Below are 23,493 nucleotides of genomic sequence, written 5' to 3'. Positions count from 1 at the left end.
TGGCTCCAGATCAGCTCAGCTCCAGCCACTGTGGCCCTTTGGGGAAAATACCAGAGAATGGAAGATCACTTTGTCTCTCCTTCTCTCTGTAAAGCTATCTTTCAAATAAAAATAAACACATCTTTAACAACAAATAGAACATTATCTAGGAATCTGTCCTAAAATCTCCCTCCTTCCCCCGCTGCAAAAAAAGACTCCAACCATACAGCAGGATGGTGATTCCACACTCACTCCTCTAGCTTGGCTTGGTTTTCAACAGTAGCACTAAGCCATCTACTGCAACTCTGAGTGTCAAAGCATGCTTACAAATATCTGGAGGATACTTTATGTGTGCAAGTGTGCGAAGCCCAGGGGGAAAAAAAAGACAACATCTCCCCACTTCAAAAGAATATAAACTTGTATTTTTCCTGGCTCCTGGTACAATGCTGAAATTAGAGACGGTGTGCCAACTATTTTGTCTGCTCTGGCATTACCTCGTAGCACCAGCAGCTGCCATGCAGATGCTAAGGCACCTAAATTATGCTCACTGAGGCAAACTGAGGCATCCAAGGAAAGCAAGCACTTCATCATTATTCCCATTTCTCCTCCCAGCTCCAGTAGTCACTTAAAGGCACTTGAGATTTTTCCGGACCTATTGTTTTTAGAAACGTATTATGTTTCTCTGCCAAAAAAAAAGATCTTTTTGGCCTGGAATTATTTGATTTTCAAACAGGCAGGGACAGTTTCAAATGACTTAATTCTGATTTTTACAACATTCACATCTTCTTGGAAAGAAAAGATGTGTTTTATTTCTTATTTCTCCTTGTGCTTTTCAAGCACTCTGCTGTGACCAATATAATTCTAAAATTGACACTGTATGCCTGACAGGTTCTCTCCTTTCTTTACAAAGCGCCAAGTTATGCATGAAAACAGGCTTTCAGATTTCTACATGGATCACCTAAGCATTAGTAAGCAGAAGACTCAAGCTGCTTTTGACCTTCAATTCTTATTGAGTGCTCTAACTGGATCTCCACAAACCATAAATGGATTTAAAAATGCATCCTCCCAGCCTCACTCCTTTAAATTCTTCTACCCAGGAACAGCTCAAGGTAGAAGACCAGCCCCAGAAGCAACCATCCTATTAAGAATTACTAATCTTGGACCAACTCGATAGCCTAGTGGCTCAAGTCCTTGCCTTGCAAGTGCTGGGATCCCATATGAGCACCAGTTCCAATCCAGAGGCCTCGTTTCCTATTCAGCTTCCTGCTTGTGGCTTGGGAAAGCAAACAAGAACAGCCTGAGACCCTGCACCTGCATAGGAGACCTGGAAGAGGCTCCAGGCTCCTGGCTCCACATCAGCTCAGCTCTGGCCATTGAAACAGCTTTGGGAGTGAATTAACGGACGAAATATCTTCCTCTGTCTCTCCTCCTCTGCATGCATCTGACTTTGCAATAAAAATAAATCTTTAAAAAGAAAAGAATTACTAATCTGATAAGCACAAGTTAGACCAGTCAGGAGTGACCAGGGAAACCATTGGACAGCTTCTCTCTTCCATCTTTCTGAGGAAGAAAGCTGCAACGTTTTAGTTCTGTATAGGTAAATCAGCTCCAGAAATCTGAAGCAAGCACTTTCAAGCCCAGAGTTCCAGAGACTTGGACTGGAAACATGGATTGCCTGAACCAGGTAGCACCACTTTGGTGCCTCCAGGTCAGTCCGTCAGTGAAGACACTCAAGAATCCACATCCTGTCTGCAGCCACTGCCAGACCCTGTGAGCTTCTTTCTCCAAGAGGTGGCACTGGCACATTCTCTAAAACAAATCACAGATGTTCGCAGAGAATGGTGGCTGGGGGCAGAAGGAAAACCGATACTCTCGCAAGACTTTAAAAAAAAAAACACTTGTTTCAGCTAATATGGTAGCAGTCCCCTTCTGTGTGAACCTTTGAACAGAGCTCCTTAGCAGGGCAGTACAGCGGGACCGTCTCCAATGTCTCCACTCCCAGTCACTCCTGAACCTGCTCAGACAAGCTTCGGCTGGCACTTCACTAAGGATGCCCTTCTGAAAGCCACCAGGGGCCTCCATGTTGCCAAATCCAAGGGCAAAAACTGATCTTGCCTCTTCAGACCTTGGGCATCAGCGGCGTGAAAAGCACTGCTCTATGGCACACTCCCCTTCACTCAGCTTCCAGCTTATGCCACCTCCTTGTGGCTCAGTTCTCCCCTGTTGGTCTTTCCTTCCCATGATTCTCTCCAAGGTACGGTACCACTGGTCCATCCGTGTGCCCTTCACTCTAGCTTACCCTCCCAAAAGGTACCACCGCGCCCTAGCTCCCAGACTTAAATACCATCTATAGATGATGTTAGACCAAGCTTGCCTTGTGTATACAGGATATTTTAAAAGTCCATGGAAAAAATGGAATTAAGCTTATTTTTGTACAAAATGTTTCAAATCCATGCAGTTCTATTTTTACAATATACATTCCCATGGACTTTAAGATCCTACATCTGCATGGATTTCCTTTGTTTGCCTCAAAATAAACATGTTCTTTAAATCCAATTTCCATCACCTTTTTCTAGTACCTTTGTGTATGTACGTCTGCTAACACATACATATAAATATACATGTATATGCAGCAATCCAATGAACATTTCAAATGAAACATAAGAAGATACTGAGCTTTGATTCCGTCCTGCATACGTGCCCAAACATGCTCTTCTTCCAGTCTTTCCCCACCTGCAGCGATGGCAAGCCTATCCTTGACAATTCAGGGTTTTTTCCTGATCGGATGCTCAACACAACAAAGCCTGTGGCCTTTCTTCCTAGAATCTGACAACTTCTCACCACTGGGCCAGCAAACAGTCATTTGGGGGAGGGAACCAGTGGCTGTGCAATCTCTCACTCTGTATTCCAAGTAAATCCTCATACCAAACACGCATCTTATCGTAATGCAATCAATAAACTTTATTAACAGAAAACTTTGTAAATAATAATATTTATCTATGAGGCAACTTTCAGTGGTATTTTCTTAGCATTCACATTGAAAACTTCAGCCACAAAAGAGGTTTGGTAAATGTTGTAGCTGTCAGAAATATTTTCCTCCAAAGTCTCAGATTTTGGGAAAGCTAAATCATCAGACTCAAAAACCCTGAAATCACAAAACTTTTCCCCTAAAATATTCCCCAAAGATGATCAACAATGTTTTTGAAAAAGCAAACAATTTTTAATTAATGAGAGTCAAAGAGAATAACTGAACAAGTAACAGGAAATGGTCATTTCTCAGCACTTTTTCAAAAACATACACAATTATTTGCTAACAGAATTTCACAACATATCATGCAAAAAAACACTGAGGCTTGATGGAAATTCTAATTTTTAATTTTTATGCATTTCATTTATTCAAAAAGCAGAAACGATCTCCTATCCATTAGTCTACTCCCCAGCTACCCGTCATTGGAGAATATTCAAGAATTATGAAGGAGTAAATGATGGGGGGAGGATGGAGGACAGCATCATAGTGTAGCATGCTAAGCTTCTCCCTACAGTGACAGTTAATGGCCCTGCTGCTCCACTTCCAATCTAGCTTCCTTCTTATGGCCTAGAAAAGCAGCAGATGATGTCCCAAAGCCTTGGGATCATGTGCCCACATGGAAGACCCGGAAGAGGTTCCAGCTTTCAAATCGACTCAACTCTTACAGTTGCAGCCATCTGGAGAGTGAGCTAGTGGATGGAAAATCTCTCCCTCCTTCCTTCCCTCCCCCTCCCTCCCTCTTCTCTGTAACTCTCCTTTCAAACAAAAATAAAATAAATCTTTTCTTAAAATATGATCTGGGAAGATTTTCCACAATTTCTGCCTTGGCAGCTCAGCATATGAAACCCACCGTTAACACCCCACACACATTTTCATGACACACTCCCATCTCATCCAAGATGAAGGAGATACCAGGATGAACAAGTGGAAGTGAAATACATGGTTACACCATGAAGTTTCCACAAAACCTCACATACATACATCCTGCATAAACTCAACCCCATTTTTAAATCCTGCTCCCATGTATGCACGTTATTTATACCTGTGTTTTGAATTCTTATCTCAAATGAGGCAAGAATTTGGAACAAAAGCTGGGAAACATAACACCTGTGATAGCCAGGGCTGGATCAAATCAAAGCCAAAAGTTGGGAACTCATGGATTTCCCAAGTAGGCGACTGGGACCCAACTACTTGCATCACAGCTGCCTGCCTCCCAGAGTGCACTGCGGCAGGCAACTGCAATGAGGAGTGGGGACAGGATCACATTCAAACAACCCCAGCGGCATCTTAATCATTGTACCAAATACCCAACCTGAGTTCCCCTAATTCTATAAATAAAATGTGTAATGATCTGGAAGGTGTTTAAATTTTTCACGTTTCTAAGAGTCCATTCACTTTGTAGGCCAAGAACATTACCACCCAGATGTGGCAACTCTTACAGGAATTACCAGTAGACTAGAAAATCCACCCAACAAAGAAATACATTCTGGTTGCCAGCTCAGGAAGACTGGCTGACAGGCTAACCCAAGGGTCCAACAACACAGAGGGGAGGCTGGATCCCCAAATTTTCACCTCTTTTAGGAGCCACATCTAATTTCCTCTTTCACTCACATCATCTTTATTTTGACTCAAAATTACAGCACTATGATTTCTACCTAAAGTCATGCATTTTTCTCACCATCAAACCTGCCTTTATCCAGACCCTACCACATCTTGTGCTTTTAAAAGCACATCTTGAGATATTGGCATTATTTTAACTTTTCTTCTTCCCTTACGAGTTTTCCTCTTTAAATACCAATCTATTCCCTATAAATATAAGGAGAGGTCCTATTTTTATCCTTGGAATGAGATCAAGGATTTTTGAAGGTGCAATATATTATACAGTGAAAAAGAGTCTAACTTTTACCCAACAAGTAGTTTACTCACACAGCAGGGTCTGACCCAGTGTTGAAAAGAAAATATAGTTGGTAATAAGAGAGAATAACTAACAAAACCAAGTAATGGCTTTTTGACATTTTCATTTTCTGATCCTTTTTATAAAACGTTTTCCTTTAGCCTCACAGAAGCTGACATGATTCAACTAAGGCCGAAGCCAGGCTTCGGCCTGCTCTGGAAGGTCCCCACTCATTCCTAAGGAAACAGACAATAATTGGTCACATACCTCAGCTCGGGTATTCCTGCAGCTACCCGGAGTTTTTCTGTGGTTATGATCTTTGAAGTGTACCATCTACAATACAACTGGAAATATCTGCTCTGCCCCTAATACCAGAGCACTCACTAGCATTGTGCCACCTAAGATGGACAATGACATCTGAAATACTGCGAGCACAGAGTTGAAGAAACATCCATCCAGAAGATAAGTCTTCAATCTATCCATTAAAAGAATGAAGAGCGAAAGCTCACTAGGTCTATTGTCTCAACTTTGGATTGAAAACATAACATGTGGATGTTTAGCATATGGATGTTTACCATGGTATAGAATCCAAGATATCATGGGAATCATTTTGGGGAGAGTAAAATAAGTTACTACAGGACTTTTTAAAAAGGGAGGTGAGGGACATCACACTCCAAGACACTGTCCTAAGAGTTTGTCTGCCAAGGGTGAAAACCATCGAAAACCCACATTTTGGTTTTGACTCGTGAATAATCTGTCTCCTTTCAAGAATCCTCCCAGGGATCCCCTTTCAAGGTCTCTGCAGCAGCAGCACCACTTTAAACTTCACATGCCAGCCAGGTGGGCAGAGGAGGCACACGTGCAATAGAACATGACTTTGCTGTTGGACATGAAGCAGAATAAAGAGCAGAGTAGCCAACATGTACCTCTCCTGCACTTCAAACACTCATGACTTGGGGCTGGTTTGCAGGAGCTCCCTGTAGAAATAGGGGATTGGGTACACTTCACGTGACTCGGGGTCTCAGTCCCTTAATTTTAGAATGCAATTGGGTTTTATTTATCACCACATTTGTTGTTTTTCAAAAAGTAAGTAGATGGAGGCATGTGCTAGCAATCTATCACTCACCATCTCCGTAAATGACATATGTTGTTTCAACACAGAGGAACAAGTCAGACTAAACAGATAACCAGGGAATTATTCACTTACCAAGCAATGCCATTTCACGGCTTATTTATAAGTTTCAGGTAGGGTTAATTTCCTCAAGGGTCTCAGATTTTTTCCACCATGATTGGAGAATTACGATTTTATATAACCCAATTAATAAAAAAAAAAAAGCAAACTCCTTATTCAGAGTTCCTGCCAGACCCAGCCTAACTTCATCTCATAGCCACATGCCTACAATACCAGCACATGTGTCAGGCCAAAGTATCCAACAATTCTCATTTACATGCCTGTTTCCTTCACATAGTTTCTACCTCCTAGAAAACTCCCATTTCCTACCTTCCATTCTTCTGCCTCAACGAAGTGGCCCCGCCTGCCACAATACTTTTTTTTTTTTTATTGTTGCTTACATTGTATTATGTAGTACAGTTTTATAGGCGCCGGGGATTCCCCCCACCCCTCCCATACCCCTCCCCCCATGGTGGATTCCTCCACCTTGTTGCATAACCATAGTTCAAGTTCAGTTGAGATTCATTGCTTGCAAACACATGCCTAGCATAAAGTTCAGCGTCTTATTGTCCAGATAAGTTCAGTGGCCTCTTGGGGAGACCTTCTATGGTCTGAAGATAGGTCTAACAGAGTAAAGATCCGGTCCAATGTAGCACAAGCCAGAATCACAAGCCTTCCTTGTCTCTTCACTCCTCGTGTACTTGCGGTTAGGTAAACTGTTCTGATTTCCTTCTTCCTTTAGCCTCAAGCCAGCTGAAGAAAAGAGCTGGTAATTCTTCCTCTTTGAGAAAGGAACGGGTGTGTGGGAAGAAGCGAGTGACATGAGAATGGAATGTAAGGATTTAAAATGAAGACCAGCGATGAGAGATCATAAATACTGAGACTAGGAACACATGGGAAGACAATGAGAAGGGAGAAAAGTGACTCTCACTCAAACCAATCACCAGAAGCCACAAAACCTTAAAGGCGTTGAATGCCCTCGGGCTTCTATTACTTTCACCAACAGGATGTAGAAATTTCCCTCTGACTCCACGGGCAGCCATAAGGAACCAAATGACGCATCACACTTTACAAGATTTAAATTCCACTTAAAAGAAAAAAATGTCAAAAGATAGGCCCAAGAAGAAAACCAAATCTTCCGGGCGCTCAAAAGGCCAGAGTGCATCACTTCGTGTGTCTTAAGCATTCCATTTCTTCCACATCAGCAATGAAAATCCAAAGCAAGAAAAAATAGTTATAATTTGAATGCATTATCTTAAGAAGTACTAAAGAAATTAAAGACATGAGCATTTTTTGACATGGCCAAAACAACTCTCAAGCTCAATGGTGTCAAATGAAAGACAAATATGTTGAAGTAATTAGTTACATAGAAAACCAGCATTTAAAAAAAAAAAATCTCTCAATTTGGATTTGCAGCACTAGGAATTCTAAGCTTTCAGAATACCAGTTCTGTAATTTACTTCTTTTTTCAGTGCAAACTTCTCTCTGGCTCATTTTTTGAATGACTCCATCCAATGGCACCAAGTATTTCCCATGAAGGTATTACTGCCAAGCACAAATAGACCTCATCAACAGGGAAGATTTCAGTGTAAATATTCCTTTACTTGGAGCCACCATTATATCTAGCTTTGTTCCAGTGACATGTGATAAATAAAATTGGACAATAGTTAATAAAATTAATTACTGACACATAACTATATATTGCACATTTCTACCTGTCAGCTAATGTTTAGGTTACTTATTTTCAACTTCTTTGTCTTTGACTCTCATCAACATAGGACCTGCCTTGTTGAATACTATTATGATATTAAAATACGTCCCACAAACTCCTTGAAGTACTAACAAAGTCTAATATTCTCTCCTTAGCATGGGTCAGTATTTATAACTCCCATCTAAGGAATGCAAGGAAACAGAAGTGACAGGGGCTGATTTCAGAGACCATATTGCCCAAGTTGCTTGTCCTGGGTGCCCTCTGTTAGATCACTCCCTCTACAGGGAGTGTAACTTCCAGGTTGGAAGGACAATCAGATTATGGGAAGGTCTCAACAGCAAAGAAATTAGTCTCCTACAATGGCCATGTCAGTGAATCACCAGGAAAGCAGGTCTTGCAGCTCCAGTCAAGTCTTCAAATGACTACACCTCCTATTGAGAGCTTATAGTTTCATGAAATAATGTGAGAGATGACCAACCAGCTAAGGTCCCTCTGAATTCTTTTTTTTTCTTTAAATTTTATGATACAATCCCATAGACTTTGGGATTTTCCTTGACATCTCCCCAAATTCACTCCCCCCCACAAACACACATTGATATCACCTATATTGTCACAAAGGTACAGTCCTTCATAAGCAATAATAAACCCATCATTCTGTTATTTAAGTGTTTCCTGACATTGGCCCAGCATCCTATTGTCAAGATATATTTAGTAGTTTCATTGGGAATCCATTTCTGATCTGGAAGTGCAGATGCAAACTGCAATGTATTCTCACATCTAGATACAATAATCTCTATTACATAGTTACTATACAGTCCCTTAAATGAAAATCAATAAAATAAAATCACCAACAGGAAAAAAAATTTTTAATTGACAATGTCATGAGATTGAATATCATGCTACTGAATGACCAACGTCTCAATAAAGAAACGTAAAAAGAAAACAGAAAAATCATCTTGGAGAAAATAATGCTACTGTGAGACCCAAGAGAAAACAGTCCATCCAGTGAAGAAATGGGCAAAGGACTTTAACAGTTCTCAGAAAAAGAAATACAGATGGCCAAACAAGAAATTCATGAAAAAAAAATGCCCAACATTATTAGCCATCAGGGAAATGCAAATCCAAATCACAATGAGCTAGCATTTCACCACTGTCAAAATGGCTAAAGCCACTGTGTGAAACTTTAATATTTTTGTCAAGCCAATGGTGAAGAGTGTTAAACTACTACCTTGAATGGTCTACAACTTTAATGGTCTGTGTGCAAAACTGTTGTTTTTCTACTCAAATATCCGTTATTACAGTTGTCCATATTCCTACTAAATCAGAGTCCTTCTGCTTTCCCTTGTTAAACTTCTTGTTCAGTGAAATATTAAAAATGTTTATTGTGATATAGATCTAAAAAAATATTTTATCTGAAAAACTAAAAAAAAAATAGGGAAAAGGAAGATGAGGGCAAAAGGGGGAGAGGAAGAAAGACTATCATGTTCTTATAATTTTATCTACAAGAATATTGGATGTGTTAAAAAACACAATTTTTTAAAATTTAAATGCAATCAGATTTTTACTTTTACTCATCTAAGAGCTTGTGATTCTTTTTCAAAGAGTAACATTGTTTGGACAATTTTCAATTCATTCTTTGATTTCTAACCTAAACAGATGAATAACACATATGGTACATTTTAAACAAACAACATGCCAGCATTATAACATTGAATTTGTGCATACAAAATATTGAGTATCATTGTTGACACATGGGAAGCACTAAATAGCTAAGGAGGCTGGAATCAATACAGTATCTTTGATAGGGAATTTGAACACAGGCTTATCTGTCCCTATCTTCAGTGACAAGAATACAGCACGTTTTTGTCTAGTTTTGTGGTTTTTACTCAATCTATGTTCGCAATGTGTATTAAGTCATAACTTGCAAACTGGGATCTCTGACAAAAAATACTGTGAACAAGGAATTTTGCTGCATTTCCATGTTTGAGACATGGCAGAGCATGCCTAATTCATATTTACACAATACCACATTGTAATTAGCAGAAAACATGAATTAAAGAGAGACGCAGGGGAATATTCAGGCTGACAAAAAAGGTACCCCAATCTGCTCTCAATGAACTGAAACCACATGCTCTCTATTCTACATGAGCAAGGGTCCGTGAGGGCCAACTCAGCACTGCTTCTGTTCACATTCCTTTAGGGACTCTGACCTGATAACACACCAGCCCTCCTGATCCCCCAATGCTCCAAGGATCTTAGGGAACTGATGGAATCAACCCATTCGCCCTTCTGTCCATCTGCCAACTCAGCCCAAGCTCTGAGAAATGACAGCGGGCAAAGCGTGTCTAGGAACCAGAGCTACAAAGGGAATGAAGACTAAAGGACAAGTGGCTGGGTTTTCCCATTGCTGATGCTCTACATAATTGGGACACGCAGCTGTCAGCAGGGCAGAAACGCGGTACATGGTAGCTGAGGCACACATTTTCTCAAGTGGCAAGGTGTGAGAATAAGGCTGTGTATGAAGAAATCAAAGTACCACAAGAACGGAGGAAGAGCAAGCCACCTCAGCCAGACCTCACAGACTGGGGACTTAACATCGGTCACTAGAAACAGGGAATAACCCACATGACTTTCAGGGACCACTGTAGGAAGCATCTTCAAAAAGAAAGCTCATGGAAATTTCGTACTGTTCTTGTTAAAAAAATGTGCATGCATTTCAAAAAAAAGTTTTATACTAAAATATACAACTTCTATTTCCATTTTTCCCCCAGGAGTTTTTGGAGTATCCCTGTGTGTTATGCATTCGCAGCATCTTCCAGAAACACTGCTGGATGTCATATTTATATCTAACATTAAAGGAGATACAGAAATAATCTTGATTGTTGCCATTTCTTTTTGTATCAAATTACTTACCACTTAGTTCTAATTTACAAACTCCTTTAAACAGATTCTGACTCAGTTAATCAGGCATCACTGTCACTATTTGGGGAGGCTCTTCTGTCACACTGCCTTAGGAAGAGAGAGCCAGCCTTGGACTGGCTGGTCACGGATCAAGGACCCATCCATTTCCCCAACTACTGTGGCCACAATGAGAAGTTCCAGAACAGCATCTCTGCTCCTAGATGATCGATCCTGTCTGATTGCAACAGCAGTATCCACTGGGATATCCATTGTTAGCTCCATTGCTACTAACAATGATCCGCCCTCATTGTTACCAATCCCTGCTGAAACAGCTACTGAAGAGGTAGAGGAAGGAAGAATAGGACTGTCTCTTACAGGCTGCACTCAGAATTGGTACTCCCATCCCACCCATGCTGTGTTGATCAAAGCCAGCCATGTGACCAGGCTCCAAGTCAAGGGTGGGGAGGTGGGAGAGTCCACTACACGTCCTAGGAAGCCATGCCAAGAAGGGTGATGGAAGAGAGAAATGCACACAAATAACTCCATCTGCCATTTTTATTATTCATTCCGAGATGAATAACAGGGGGAAAAATAGGTCAGATACACATTTGTAACAAAAATATATCTGCCTTCTTCCCTCCCTTTCAAAACAAACCAAAGCACACTTAGCTACTCCCCCACACTTCACTAAACATCTACAGTTTTATGCACACATGACTTTGGGTCAGAAACTATCTACCTATTGGAATCAGCACAAACACTGGGCATAATATTTTTGATTGATGCGTAAGGGAAAAATATATAAATCCAAAGATTGTATCTGGAGGGAGGACTATTCTGTAACCTTGTAAAGCAAAACAGACGCCAGTTTCAGGCTGGCTGTTGGCGGGATTTAAGCAAGTGCGTGGGAGGAAGCGCTCTGGTGTCTGCTGGCTCCAAGTCAGACGGTTGCCCTGGTCAGTGCACCTGTAGCCATCAAGGGGCTTTCATTACACAAGGAGCACAGCTGCAAGCTCGCAGGCCTTGTTAGGAGAGCACTCAATCCCACACAAGAAGTGGGGAGGCCTGCAATTGCAGGCGGCCTGGCCACCACCCTCTCACCCGCTGGACAGAGGCTTCACTTTTTCCACCAAAGCTCTCACAATCTGTTTCTGGGCCACAAGGGCTTCAAAATCATCATGAAGTTTTTCATGAGAGCAACCGCTGCCTATTGCAAAGGTATTCATTTCAAAACAAGGACTTGCAAAGAACAAATCAGTGAGTTGCAGTCAGGGCTAATATCAAAAAGTTCACAGTATACATATCAAGAAATGCACAGAAGTGTTGAGATCAATCAGGTTTTTTGGCCCCTGATCACATGCATAACCAACACCCAAATTAAGGATAAAACACTAGTACTCTAACAGCCTTCACTCTTCTTCCTTAGAGAAGTGGAAAGAGCTGTTTACAATGCACACACATATTTGAATAGATGAGTGTATGCACACACTCGCATCACACACATACACACAGAGTTTCATGGTTCAGAGTTTGCTTGCTTGAGGAATTACTGCTACTACCACACTGCAATTACCTCTTATGGAAGCAGTTTTTCTCTCTTTCTAGCCCTGCATCCTCTTCCGGCTCTTGTTAAGGGAAGCAAGAGGAACTCATTCAGCTAGGTTTTAGTTTAGGTATATTTTAACTTCGATTTCCAGAGAGAGAAACAGGCAGGGGGGAGGAGGGTGGCAAAAAAAAAAAAAATGACACTGATCTTGCATCTGTTGTCTCATTCTCCAAATGGACTCCAGGCTGGGGTTGGTTTAGGCCAGAACCAGGAGCCAAGAGTTCCACCCAGATCTCTCTGATGGGTACAGAGACTTACGGACTGGGCTATCTTTTGTTGCACAGAAAGGGGAAACAGAAGTAGAGCAGCCAGGACTCAAACTGAGGGCCATGTGGGATATGAGATAGCAGTCAGCAACTTAACCTGATGCCAGCCCCAATAAATTTTTTTTTAAAAGATTAATTTATCTCTCTCGGAAAGTCACACATACAGAAAGAAAGAGAGGAAGATCCTCCACCCATTGATTCACTCCCCAAGTGGTCACAAGGGTCGGAGCTGTGCCAATCTGAAACCAGGAGCCAAGAGCTTCCTCCAGGTCTTCCATACAGGTGCAGGGTCCCAAGGCCCTGGGCCGTCTTCCACTGCTTTCCCAAGCCACAAGCAGGGAGCTGGATGGGAAGCAGGGCCGCTGAGACCAGAACCGGCAACCACATGAGGTCCCAGTGCATCCAAGGTGAGGACTTTAGTCACTAGGCTACAGTGGCTAAATATTTTTAAGTATTTCGAAATAAGCAACTCAGAACTAAACTCACAGAAAAACACAGCAAAGTCTTAAGAATTATCACATGGGATGGGCATTTAACACAGAAATTAAGATGCCACTGAGAATGCCTAAATTCTGCATTACACTGCTTGAGTCCCAACTCTTCTAGTTCTAGCTTCCTGCTATGTGCATTGTGGAGGGCAGCAAGTAGCAATTCAAGTATCTGGGCTCTTGCTACCTGCATGGGAGATCTGGAATCGGTTCCTGGCTCCCGGCTTTGCTACTGGCCTGTCTCCAGTGTTGCAGGCACTCACCCAGAAAAATCAATCAGTAGCTGGTAGCTAAAAGATTTCTCTCTCCACTCCACCCTCCCTCCTTTCCTCACCCTCACCCTTTACCACTCAAAAATTACAGTTTTTCAGGGCCCAGCTCAATAACCTGGCAACTAAAGTCCTCGTTTTCAATGCGTTAGGATGCCATATGGATGCCAGTCCTAATCCCAGCAGCCCCGCTTCCCATCCAGCTCCCTGCTGGTGGCCTGGGAAAGCAGTTAAAGATGGCCCAAAGTCTTGGGACCCAGCACCCACATGGGAGACCTAGAAGAGCCTCCTGGGTCCTGGCTTAAGATTGGCTCAGCTCTAGCTGTTGTGGCCACTTGGGGAGTGAATCATCGGATGAAAGATCCTCTTCTCTGTCTCTCCTCTACTCTGTATATCTAACTGTCCAATAAAAATAAATCTTTTAAAAACTTACAGTTGTTTGAAAACAAATCATATAAAAATGTAAGAAAGTACTGGTCCCTCTCTTATATATGGTCAGACTCATACAAAACAGATGTTTTCAGTCCCAAGGGGACCCTGTGCAAGAAGACAAGCTGATGAAATGACAAAGCAATTCCCTTGGGAACTTCCCACATCAGTGCTTTATAAGGTCTTGTTTATTATGAATCAAAACTAATCCCTCTAGCTCTAACAAGCATGGATTCCCCAGAAATGGGTTCCTATTCAGAGCAAAAATCAAGCGAAAGCCTTCACTTTCTGGGAAGAAAATTACAAGGCTCAATAGGCACCATCTCTTCCTCTACAAATGCAGGTTTCTCTTCTCCAACAGTTGTTTTGCAGTTTCCCCTGGCAAACAGTTCTTTTTCCTCCTGGGGCCAAAGGGTGGGGTGTGTGAAACAGACATACTGTGATTCTAGATGTTCAGGAGCCATACCAAATGATTGTAAGGAGACGGATTGTAAGAAGCCACGGGAACAGTGGCCCAAAAACTGACCCCTGACCCAGCCATGCTGGACCCAGGGCCATTCTCAACACCTCTTACACAGAACTGCCAAAAAATCCCCCTAGATCTCGTCCCCTTAAGGCCCACTTGCTTAAGTAAACTTCATGATCTTCAGCTTTAAACTTCACTCTCTGCCAATCCCTGCACTTTATCATCCCATTCCTGCCGGCCCTGTTCCATGAATGCCCTGAGCCACGAAGGCCCTGAGCCACGAAGGCCCTGAGCCACAAATGCCCTGAGCCACAAAGGCCCTGAGCCACGAAGGCCATGAGCCACGAAGGCCCTGAGCCATTTTGCCTGGTTGTCCACCTACAGCTATATCTGCCAGTCCCTGACCTTGCACACCCATACCCACCCTCAAGTCTATAAAGGTGCCTCTTCCCCTTTGTTCTCCCTCTCTCTACTCCTTTCTCTGTCTCTGTTCTGGCTGTCTCTGTTCTGGCTGTCTCTGTTCTGGCTGTCTCTGTTCTGGCTGTCTCTGTTCTGGCTGTCTCTGTTCTGGCTGTCTCTGTTCTGGCTGTCTCTGTTCTGACTGTCTGTTCTGACTGTCTCTGTTCTGGCTGTCTCTGTTCTGGCTGTCTCTGTTCTGGCTGTCTCTGTTCTGACTGTCTCTGTTCTGACTGTCTCTGTCTCTCTCTCTCTCTCTCTCTGCAGTCTCTGTTCTGCTCTCCCACCTCTGTTTTCTCTCTCTCTTTCCCCCTCATGCATTCTCTTTCAGCTTCAGCTTTCCCTCTGCCCTCCCCCCCCCCCCGCTGCCTCCCCCTCCAAAGTAAAGGACCTCTCCTGTGGCGCTTTTCTGCCTGTTGCCTTGGGTTTGTGGCAAAAATAGCTAGCATCAATTTTGCAATACATCCTACTCAATCTCAGCACCCAGAAATATCCCTAAGTTTGCCACTGTTATGAAGTCTTTGGCTCTTGAGTTTAAAACTTCTCTCTGGCACAAATAGCTGCCCACAGAGGAATTTAAACAGAAAATTCTTCACATGAGAAGGGTTTTCCTTCATTGTTGTTTTCATATTGCTGGATAAGCTTCTCCAAAGTGTTTATAATCAGTCCATGTCTAACATTTCCCAGCTACTTCAAACTGTATTTGGCCAATCACGTTCATGTCCACATACCTTCCCGATGAAACAGTGGCTGGATGAAACACCTCTCCTGCTTCTTTCCCTTCTGAAGCGTAAGGCCCATGACAGTACCACTCACATCTTAGGCTTTTGTCTACTACATCTATCACCCACAGGTCCCACCCCTTTCTGGCTTATTCTGTCTTCTGCCCCTTCCTCCTGCTAGGTATCAATACCAATTCATTCACTTGGGCTTATATAATTGCCACTCTCCTTTTGTGAACTGAGGGTTACATAACACAAAATTCTAGGCATACATCATCACAGCCTCTTGCAAGGTATCAATAAATCTACCAACCAGTAGCTCATTACTTTAGCCTGCCAATTTTCCAGCAATCCCTCTTCAGTGTGAAAAACAGTATCTGCTCTTTGCCAGCCTAAATGTTTCCTTTGGTCCTGTAACTTCTCCAAAAGAAGAGCAGCAAACTGTTGTCACACACACACACCAGTCCTTCAATCTCATCCCAAGACACAACTGGTTAAGTATCTTTTTTCTTTTTACACAATCAAAATCATCTCTTTCTGCTTGACCTTCAAATCTTTTGGCACAATGTTTGCCTTTGGTATCTTCCATAAATATGAAAATAAAGCGTATTAACAGCTTTTAACTTTGCCTCAAATTTCCCTTCTGAACTTTCCCTTGATTTCTACGACAAGTCAAGTTTCCTCGGAGCTTCTTTTTGTAGCTAATGCAGAATGAGAATGTGGGAAGACAGAAGGCCTTTAGATCCTTCCTGCTTCTTACAACTACTTTCCTCTTCCCAATCTCTCTACTGTTCCTCTTCCTCGATTTTGCTATTTCCACATCCTTCCACATCCTGGTAAATTACTGGTTTCTAAACCTTCCAATTAGTCCTCTAGTTCTCAGTAAGGCTTAAGCCAAAAAAAAATTTTTTTTAAATCTTTAAAAAACAAAGTGGATCTTCTGTCTTGTGTGAATGGTCTGGAATTCCATGCCTAGGGACAGGGATGATCTGAATGATTGGTCACACTGCTCCCCTAGGCTCTAAGCGCTTGCTCTCCGCATAACCCCAATAAACCACACTAAACTCTTGCTCTGGAGTTCAGTCACCAGAATAGTTCAAGAGACAGATGCAGAGACCCTAACCTGTCATTCACTACTTTTTGTTAAACAGCCAGTCCTGAGGGAAGAAATCATCACATCGAGTTGGGTACAGCAGCTGGGAGATGAATAGAGGCATAGGAATCCAACTTACAAAAGATACAGACTTGAAAGATGCCGAAGAGTAGTAAAAACTGTCTTCTCCACTCATGCTAGTGTCAGTGGTGAAAGACAGTCCTCCTCCATGCGGCATTCTCTCTCTCAACACTCAATGCACAGGCCATCCATCATGATGCTCCAGAGCAGGAAGCTGCTGCAAGGAGAGGGTGTGTCTAGCTCTCATCTGTGAATGGTCCGTTCCTTCCATCAGTGCATCACCCTGATACTGCCGGCAGACACTCTGTGATACCTAAATAACAGATCATCACATGACCTAGCCTTGGAGCCAAAGCTCATCCTTGCACTTCCCACATGGCCACGTATTAATCAAGCTTGCCACAGCACCTCTTCACAAATTCAGCATCTATTCCGCCAAACCAGCAGCTAGATACACTAAGAAACAGGCAGAGCTTACACCAAAAATATTCAGAGTAAGTGAACCTCAGGTGGCAACACAAGACATGGCAGCATTTCACAAGGAATGGCTCTTGGAAAACTTACTAAAGAAAATACTTGATCAATGTAAACATGTCAGACCCACAACTTTACCTCAAATTGGAGCAAATGTGTCTCAGAAATGGAGCCATGTCAGAGAAACAGAAGTACCAGCAGGTCACTTCAAATTTATTGCCAAAACCCAGGAAAATCCTCAAAAGGGATACATGCTAAAGAACCTGTCACTGGTTCTCTCCAGAACCACACTGGGTTCTCCACGACTCTTGATTTTTACTGGTTCTGACACATGAAAGCCATATAAACCAAATAGTTGTGAAATGTTGTAAAATGCAACATTGCAGCAGGAGAATGGCTGAGTGGACCATACTCACATTGAAAAGGAGCCACAACTTGATCCGGCCCATATCTTAAGGGGAAGGAGCCTTCGGTGGACTGTTCGCTGGACATCATCTTCTGGACTGGGAAGTACTTGGGCTTGAACACATATTCCTGGTTCTGGCTGTGATGCATCAGCACATCCTGTGAGGACAGGGACGCCACTCTGAAAAACAAAGTGCAGGTAGGGAAATTAAAGGGCTTTTAGAAAAGAATGAAGAGGAAAGAATGAGAAAGCTCGTGAGGCTAGCAATGTAGCACAGAGTTATTGCCTCCAGAGATAACAGCATCCCTTATCCAAGCACTGCTCTAAGTTCCTGCTGCTCCAATTCCAATCCAGCTCTCTACTAATGCACACTGGGTGGGTGTGGGGGAGCAAAGACAGATAACGGTGTGCTTGGTGCCCTGTCCTCCATGTGGGAGATCCAAACGGAGATTTGAACTCCTGGCCTCAGCCTGACCTATCCCCGGCTGTTGCAGGCGAGTGAAGCAGTGAATAGAAAATGGATCTCTGAATGAAAATAATGTTCAAAAACAAGAAGAGTAGAGTTTAGCCTCAGAACGATCATTCATTCCATAAAAGACTCAATTTTCCCTTCAAATACTACAGCTGGAGATTCACGGTGTTTAAGGAACCAACAGCCTGTGGGTGGAAATCTCCAGGTAGAAGGAGCTCGGCCTGTTCAGTCAATGAGTGTGAGTGTCACCACAGCTCACTGTATCAGAGAGGCGAGAGCGCTGCTGTCACAGGTTTTCACGCACAACACACTGCTGTGAGGCACGTATTTAAGACAAAGGCCATGCATTCCAACAAGTACATACTAGAAGAATTCAAAAAGTTCATGGAAAATGCATATTATGAAAGCACTGGGTTCTAGGTTTTACAAATTTCCCTTAGCAAAGTCAACTCTTCATTTTACTTTTCCATGAACTTTCTGTCATCCCCTATATATAATTAAGCGGATAGCATTGGGAATGGGAAATGGAGAAATGAGAAAAAACAGTACAGGAAGGGGACCATGTGAGAAATTCCCAGCTTTCTGATTAGACAAAGCAACTATAAACAATTAGAGCCAGCATGGTCCAGTGGGGCCTTCCAGGCCTGCTAAACACTGGAGGGTTAGTTCATTATTGCCATTAAGTCTAGCCTTACAAATCTGAAGCACAGAATCTCTACCACTCAGCACTCAGAAGAAAAATCAAGGCGGTCAAAATATGAATGCGTGAAACTGGAAATGAATAAAATCATTTTAACTTGTATTTTGAAATATAAATTGATGATACTTCAGGGATGTACTTATTTTTTATGCTATCATCTCATAATGATATCAAGTGTGCAATTCAGGCTAAATGTTTTATGAGTACTAGTTTCTAAGACTCAAGTGTAAGAAGAACAATTAATCTCAATCTCATCTTTTCAATGGTGTTAAGTCAAAACCTCCTCGGACTACTAACCTTGATTACAATGCCTTGACCTTCCTGACCTAAAGCTTTATTATTGGCCACAGTCCTCCTCCACTGCATGTGATATGGATTTGATAATAAACCTCCTGCCCAGATGCAATCATTCCCAGGAATACAGCAGTTAAGTAAGACTAATAATTCGCAAAAACATACATATATATGTATGAGAAAATGTATCAACTAATTCCAAATTTCACCAACAAGTTGCTGGAATTGTAAGGATCTTGCACTACAGCAAACTGAGTCCTGGCTGGGAAATATTCCCTTTAGAGTAATCTGACCCAAAAGACTGGCCCTAATGAAGTGCTAGCTAAATAAGAGGAAGAAAAGACACTTCAGCAGGTCAATAGAAAAGGCAAACAGTTCAAATCAACCCCAACAACCACCACTCTGCCTCTCTTCTAAAGAATCTTCAATGGACTAAACCTGTTGGATTCACTCTAGCTGGAGATGAAACAAAACCAAGCCTGGAAGAAGGGGTTCCCGAGAGACTAAGGAAGTGAAGAGGCTCAGTTGAACTTGTTTGCCTCACAATCTCTGATCTCCGTGTATCACTTGGGACCTTAGAGTCTCAGGAAAGCCTGGAGAATCCATCACGGGTGTGTATTTTCTGAGACGCAACATCACGCAAGGATATTCCCTTTGTCACCAGAAGAATGACTCGATTACTAAAGCTTAAGGCTTAACGCTGTAAACACTTGGATTTTGATGATGTAAGTGTTGTTTTGAACTCTGAGTATGTTTGGTTGGGATGGAGTTAGACGGTGAACAGCTGGGTACATCTGGTGTCGACTGATAGCGAAAAAGTCAGCGTTGTCAGCCAATTGTCAAGACAGCCTCCCTCTCATCTCACAAGCAATGTGCTCCCCAGCAACGTAGTCATTGTGTCACTACCTTGCGGGGGCCCACTGAGATGGGCAGCCCAGCACTCCTGGAGACCCTAGGCTGCCATAAGTAACGACTGCCCAGACCAATACCAGAGAGGGGAGCCTGTGGGTCAGCTTGGCCTTTGAGCTGCTCTCATCTGTCCACCTGTCTCAACCAGTGGAGTGGGAATAGCAAGAAATGAGCTGAACACGTGCGTGTGCCTGGGTTCTTTTCCTCTAAACATCACAGAAAGGGAACAGATAAGTTCTAGACCTGGTATGGCTCAGTCTGACTCAAGTGGTAACCCCAGGCAGCACTAGTACTAGGAGCCAGCATTGTGGAGCATCTGGCTAGCCTCAGCCTGCAACTTTAGCATCTCAAATGAGTGCCAGTTCAAGTCCCAGCTGCTCCACTTAATGATTCAGTTGACTTTTAATTTGCCTGAGAAACCAATGACAGACAGCCCAAGGGTTTGGGCCCCTGCCACCCATGTGAAAGATCCAGAAGGAATTTTAAGTTCCTGGCTTTAGTCTGGCCCAGTCTGATCATTTCAGCCACTTGGGGAATAAACCTACAGATAAAAGATGTATCTCTATGTCTGGTATATACAGACACCCCGTGTCTTCACTTTCTCTTATTTTTCACAGCAACAAGTCAAAATGCAGAGGCTCTACAGCAACAAGCCCAGACCAAGGTCTATAGTGCTATGGTGAAAAAAAAAGCAGTCAAGCCAGACACAGAGCAGAAGCAGAGGAACCTATCCCATACTCTGGAATGAGAACAACAGGTGTAAAGTGTGATCACTTTAACGCCTTTCTTCACTTCCTCCAATGATTGATGGTTGATGGCACTGTCTCTTCTCACATCATCCATCACAGCAATTTCTACTCTCAACTACCTCTGAGCCACACAAATACATGTTAATTGCTTCCTTCAATTCTCTTTACCCCAAATACATCAGGAAAATCTCTCTTCAGTTAACTTAGAAAAAGAAAAAGAAAAGGAAAGGAAAGGAAAGAGCGAGGGAGCTAACACAGGTGAATTCCCGATTAGTTGCAGCAACATAGCTGTGGTTCTTAAAAGGTGAGGGACAGACTAGAATTTTTAGGATAATACCAGATTTAAAATGGAAACTTGGATACTGATGTCATGGCATAGTAAATTAAGATGCTCCTGGTGATGTTAATATTCCTGTTAGAGTGCCAGTGTGAGTCTCAACTGCTCTGCTTCCAATCCAGCACCCCACTAAGGTACCTCGAAAGGCAGCAGAAGACAGGCCAAATACTTGGGCCCCTGCTGCCCACATGGGAGATCCAAATGGAGTTACATTCTCCTGGCTTTGGCCTGGCCAGACCAAATGTTGCATCCATTGGACAAGTAAATCAGCAAATGAAAGATATCCGATTCTCTATCTTTCCCTCCATTCCTTCCTCCCTACTGATCTGCCTTTCAAATGAACAAATACATAAATCCTTGTTAACAAAAAAAAAAAAAAAGCAAATTGTATGGTCTCCAGCTCGAAAGGATTTTGAAGGAAATTATGTGTTTCTTTCCTTCAAAGATGCCCCCAAATTATACATTAAGAGTAGTAAGAACATACAAGTCCAGAGCTGATAGTGTGGCTATACTATTATACAACAACCAAATTACTGTTAAAAATGCACAAATGATGAAGAACATTCCCCTGAAGTCTTCAGTGCCTCCCTAGTGGTGAGCTTTCTAGGCCACTCATCAGGTGCTCCTTCAGTTCCACAAACAAGGAGTTAATGTTGACAGAGCTGGCGACTTGTAGCAACATTCCTTCTGACTGGTCATACCAGCACCTTATAGGTTCCTAATCATGTTTTTGCATCATCCAGTTATAAACACAGAGACATTTACACAAATCTGACACAAAGTGACTTCCGTAGCCATGTGGAGGAAGCCATATCATAAAATCATTTTTCTTCCTTTTTTTTACTACAATCCAAAGTACAAAGTACATGGCGATGCAGTTCAGCTCAACAAATATGCATATGTTTTGTGTAACTAAAATAAACTATCAAATACTACTTACCCTTAATGTGTGCAGGACACTAGGCCATTTCCTTCTTTAGTCTGTTAATTTGTTTAAAATATAGCCTTGAAACACAACATGTATGTTATGGTTTCAGAACTCTGATGAGTGTCAACCACCAGCTGAAGGACACTGTTCAGAAGTTACTCTGAGAGCACAGACAGGGACCAATCTTCCCCAGAGCCCACAGAATTAGTGACCAAGGAAAACAAGGGATGATCACGTGAAGTAGAGTCCAACCCTGGTGTCTCAACTGAAAATCTACATATAAAGGTTCTCCCCAACTGTAGCAAACAGTCCATCGAATGGGAAAAATTAGAATTATCTTAAGTCAATCACAAAAGTTGCTGTTATAAAGAAAAGCTGTCTCATTCTGGCATTGCAAGTTCCCCTAGCATAGAGGCTGACTTCTTATCTCTTTATCCTAAAATGACAATAAAGAAAAATAAGATCATGACTGGGGAGGGATGCAGGAGCAAAGTAGAGTCATTAGCATGGAAACCACCACTGAGATTCTGGAGACACACAATTCTATGATAAATATCAACTGGTAGAATAGGAAAGGGGACAATCTAGTCAAATAGGAGGCTCAAGAACATTCTCTTTCAAAAGATAATGGCACAGCCTGGCACGGAAGCCTAGTGGCTAACATCCTCACCTTGCATGCATGGGATCCCTTACAGGTGCCAGTTCATGCCCCAACAGCCCCATTTCCCATCCAGCTCTCTGCTTGTGCCCTGGGGAAGCAGTAGAGGATAGCCCAAAATCTTGGGACCCTGCACCCATGTGGGAGACCCAGTAAAAGCTCCTGGGTTCAGATCAGATTGGCTCAGCTCCAGCCTGTTGTGGCCACTTGGGGAGTAAACCAGTGAATGGAAGCTCTTTCTCTCTGACTCTCTTTCTCTCGGTAAATAAGATTGTCCAATAAAAATAAATCTTAATGAAAGACGGTGAATGGCACAGAAAAAGAAGAAACCCACACACTCCACGGGCTTTGTACATTGTATAGAAGAGGCTGGAAATTCTGGAAGAAGTATTGCACAGACTTAGAGAGTTACTCCTCTTAATATAGGCTCATGAGAGAACCTTCAAGATAAGACCTTGAAAGATGAAGGTGATGAAAGAAACTGAGGATTGCAGGTGTTGTTTTAGTTTGCAGAAACTGAAAACTATATACACAAAATAAGGACTTTAAAAGGAAGATCAGTAAATAAGCCACATCTTTGACAGCTAAAGTTAAGCTTACAGATGCCATCTAATGAGAATCAATCAAGAAGTGGTTCTGTGGCAGTGACCACTGAGAGAGCTACTAGGACTGGAGGCTCAAATGAGTGAGCAATGGGGATCAAAAGGAAATCATTACAAAAACATCTGAGGGTCTCAGGTCTGGTTGATTGGGAGGATGTTATTGGTTTAAAGCCAAGGGGAAACGCAAGAATGAAGGGGAGCAGTGAGAAGAAAGCCAGTCCAGGGCTAGTGACCATCAGTCAGCAGTCCACACATAAGACTAATGGCTCAATGCACCAAGTTCATCCATGAACAGGGACTTCAAAGCAGATAGAGAATGTGACCAATGGAGACCCCCACAGAAAGAGGTTTGATTTGTGGATAAAATTAATCATGATTTTCAAGCTCTTGCATTAGAATCTCGG

At 42.5% G+C, this 23,493-nt stretch overlaps 1 protein-coding gene across 2 annotated transcripts in view; it reads right to left on the bottom strand.

Annotated features, from left to right (window-relative positions):
• Positions 1-23,493, bottom strand: part of LTBP1 (latent transforming growth factor beta binding protein 1) — a 396,687-nt gene that overhangs the window by 220,184 nt on the left and 153,010 nt on the right. For both annotated transcript variants that reach the window (XM_040993049.1, XM_040993050.1), the window contains one exon: positions 17,451-17,620. In XM_040993049.1, the coding sequence (XP_040848983.1) occupies positions 17,451-17,620 (170 nt within the window). The remainder of the gene's footprint in view (positions 1-17,450; positions 17,621-23,493) is intronic.

This window comes from Ochotona curzoniae, unplaced genomic scaffold, assembly GCF_017591425.1.
Source record: "Ochotona curzoniae isolate NIBS_2020 unplaced genomic scaffold, NIBS_Ocur_1.0 contig_883, whole genome shotgun sequence".
Taxonomy (NCBI): domain Eukaryota; kingdom Metazoa; phylum Chordata; class Mammalia; order Lagomorpha; family Ochotonidae; genus Ochotona; species Ochotona curzoniae.
The sequence above is the reverse complement of the archived record's forward strand: the minus strand, read 5'-3'. Positions and strand labels throughout refer to the sequence as shown.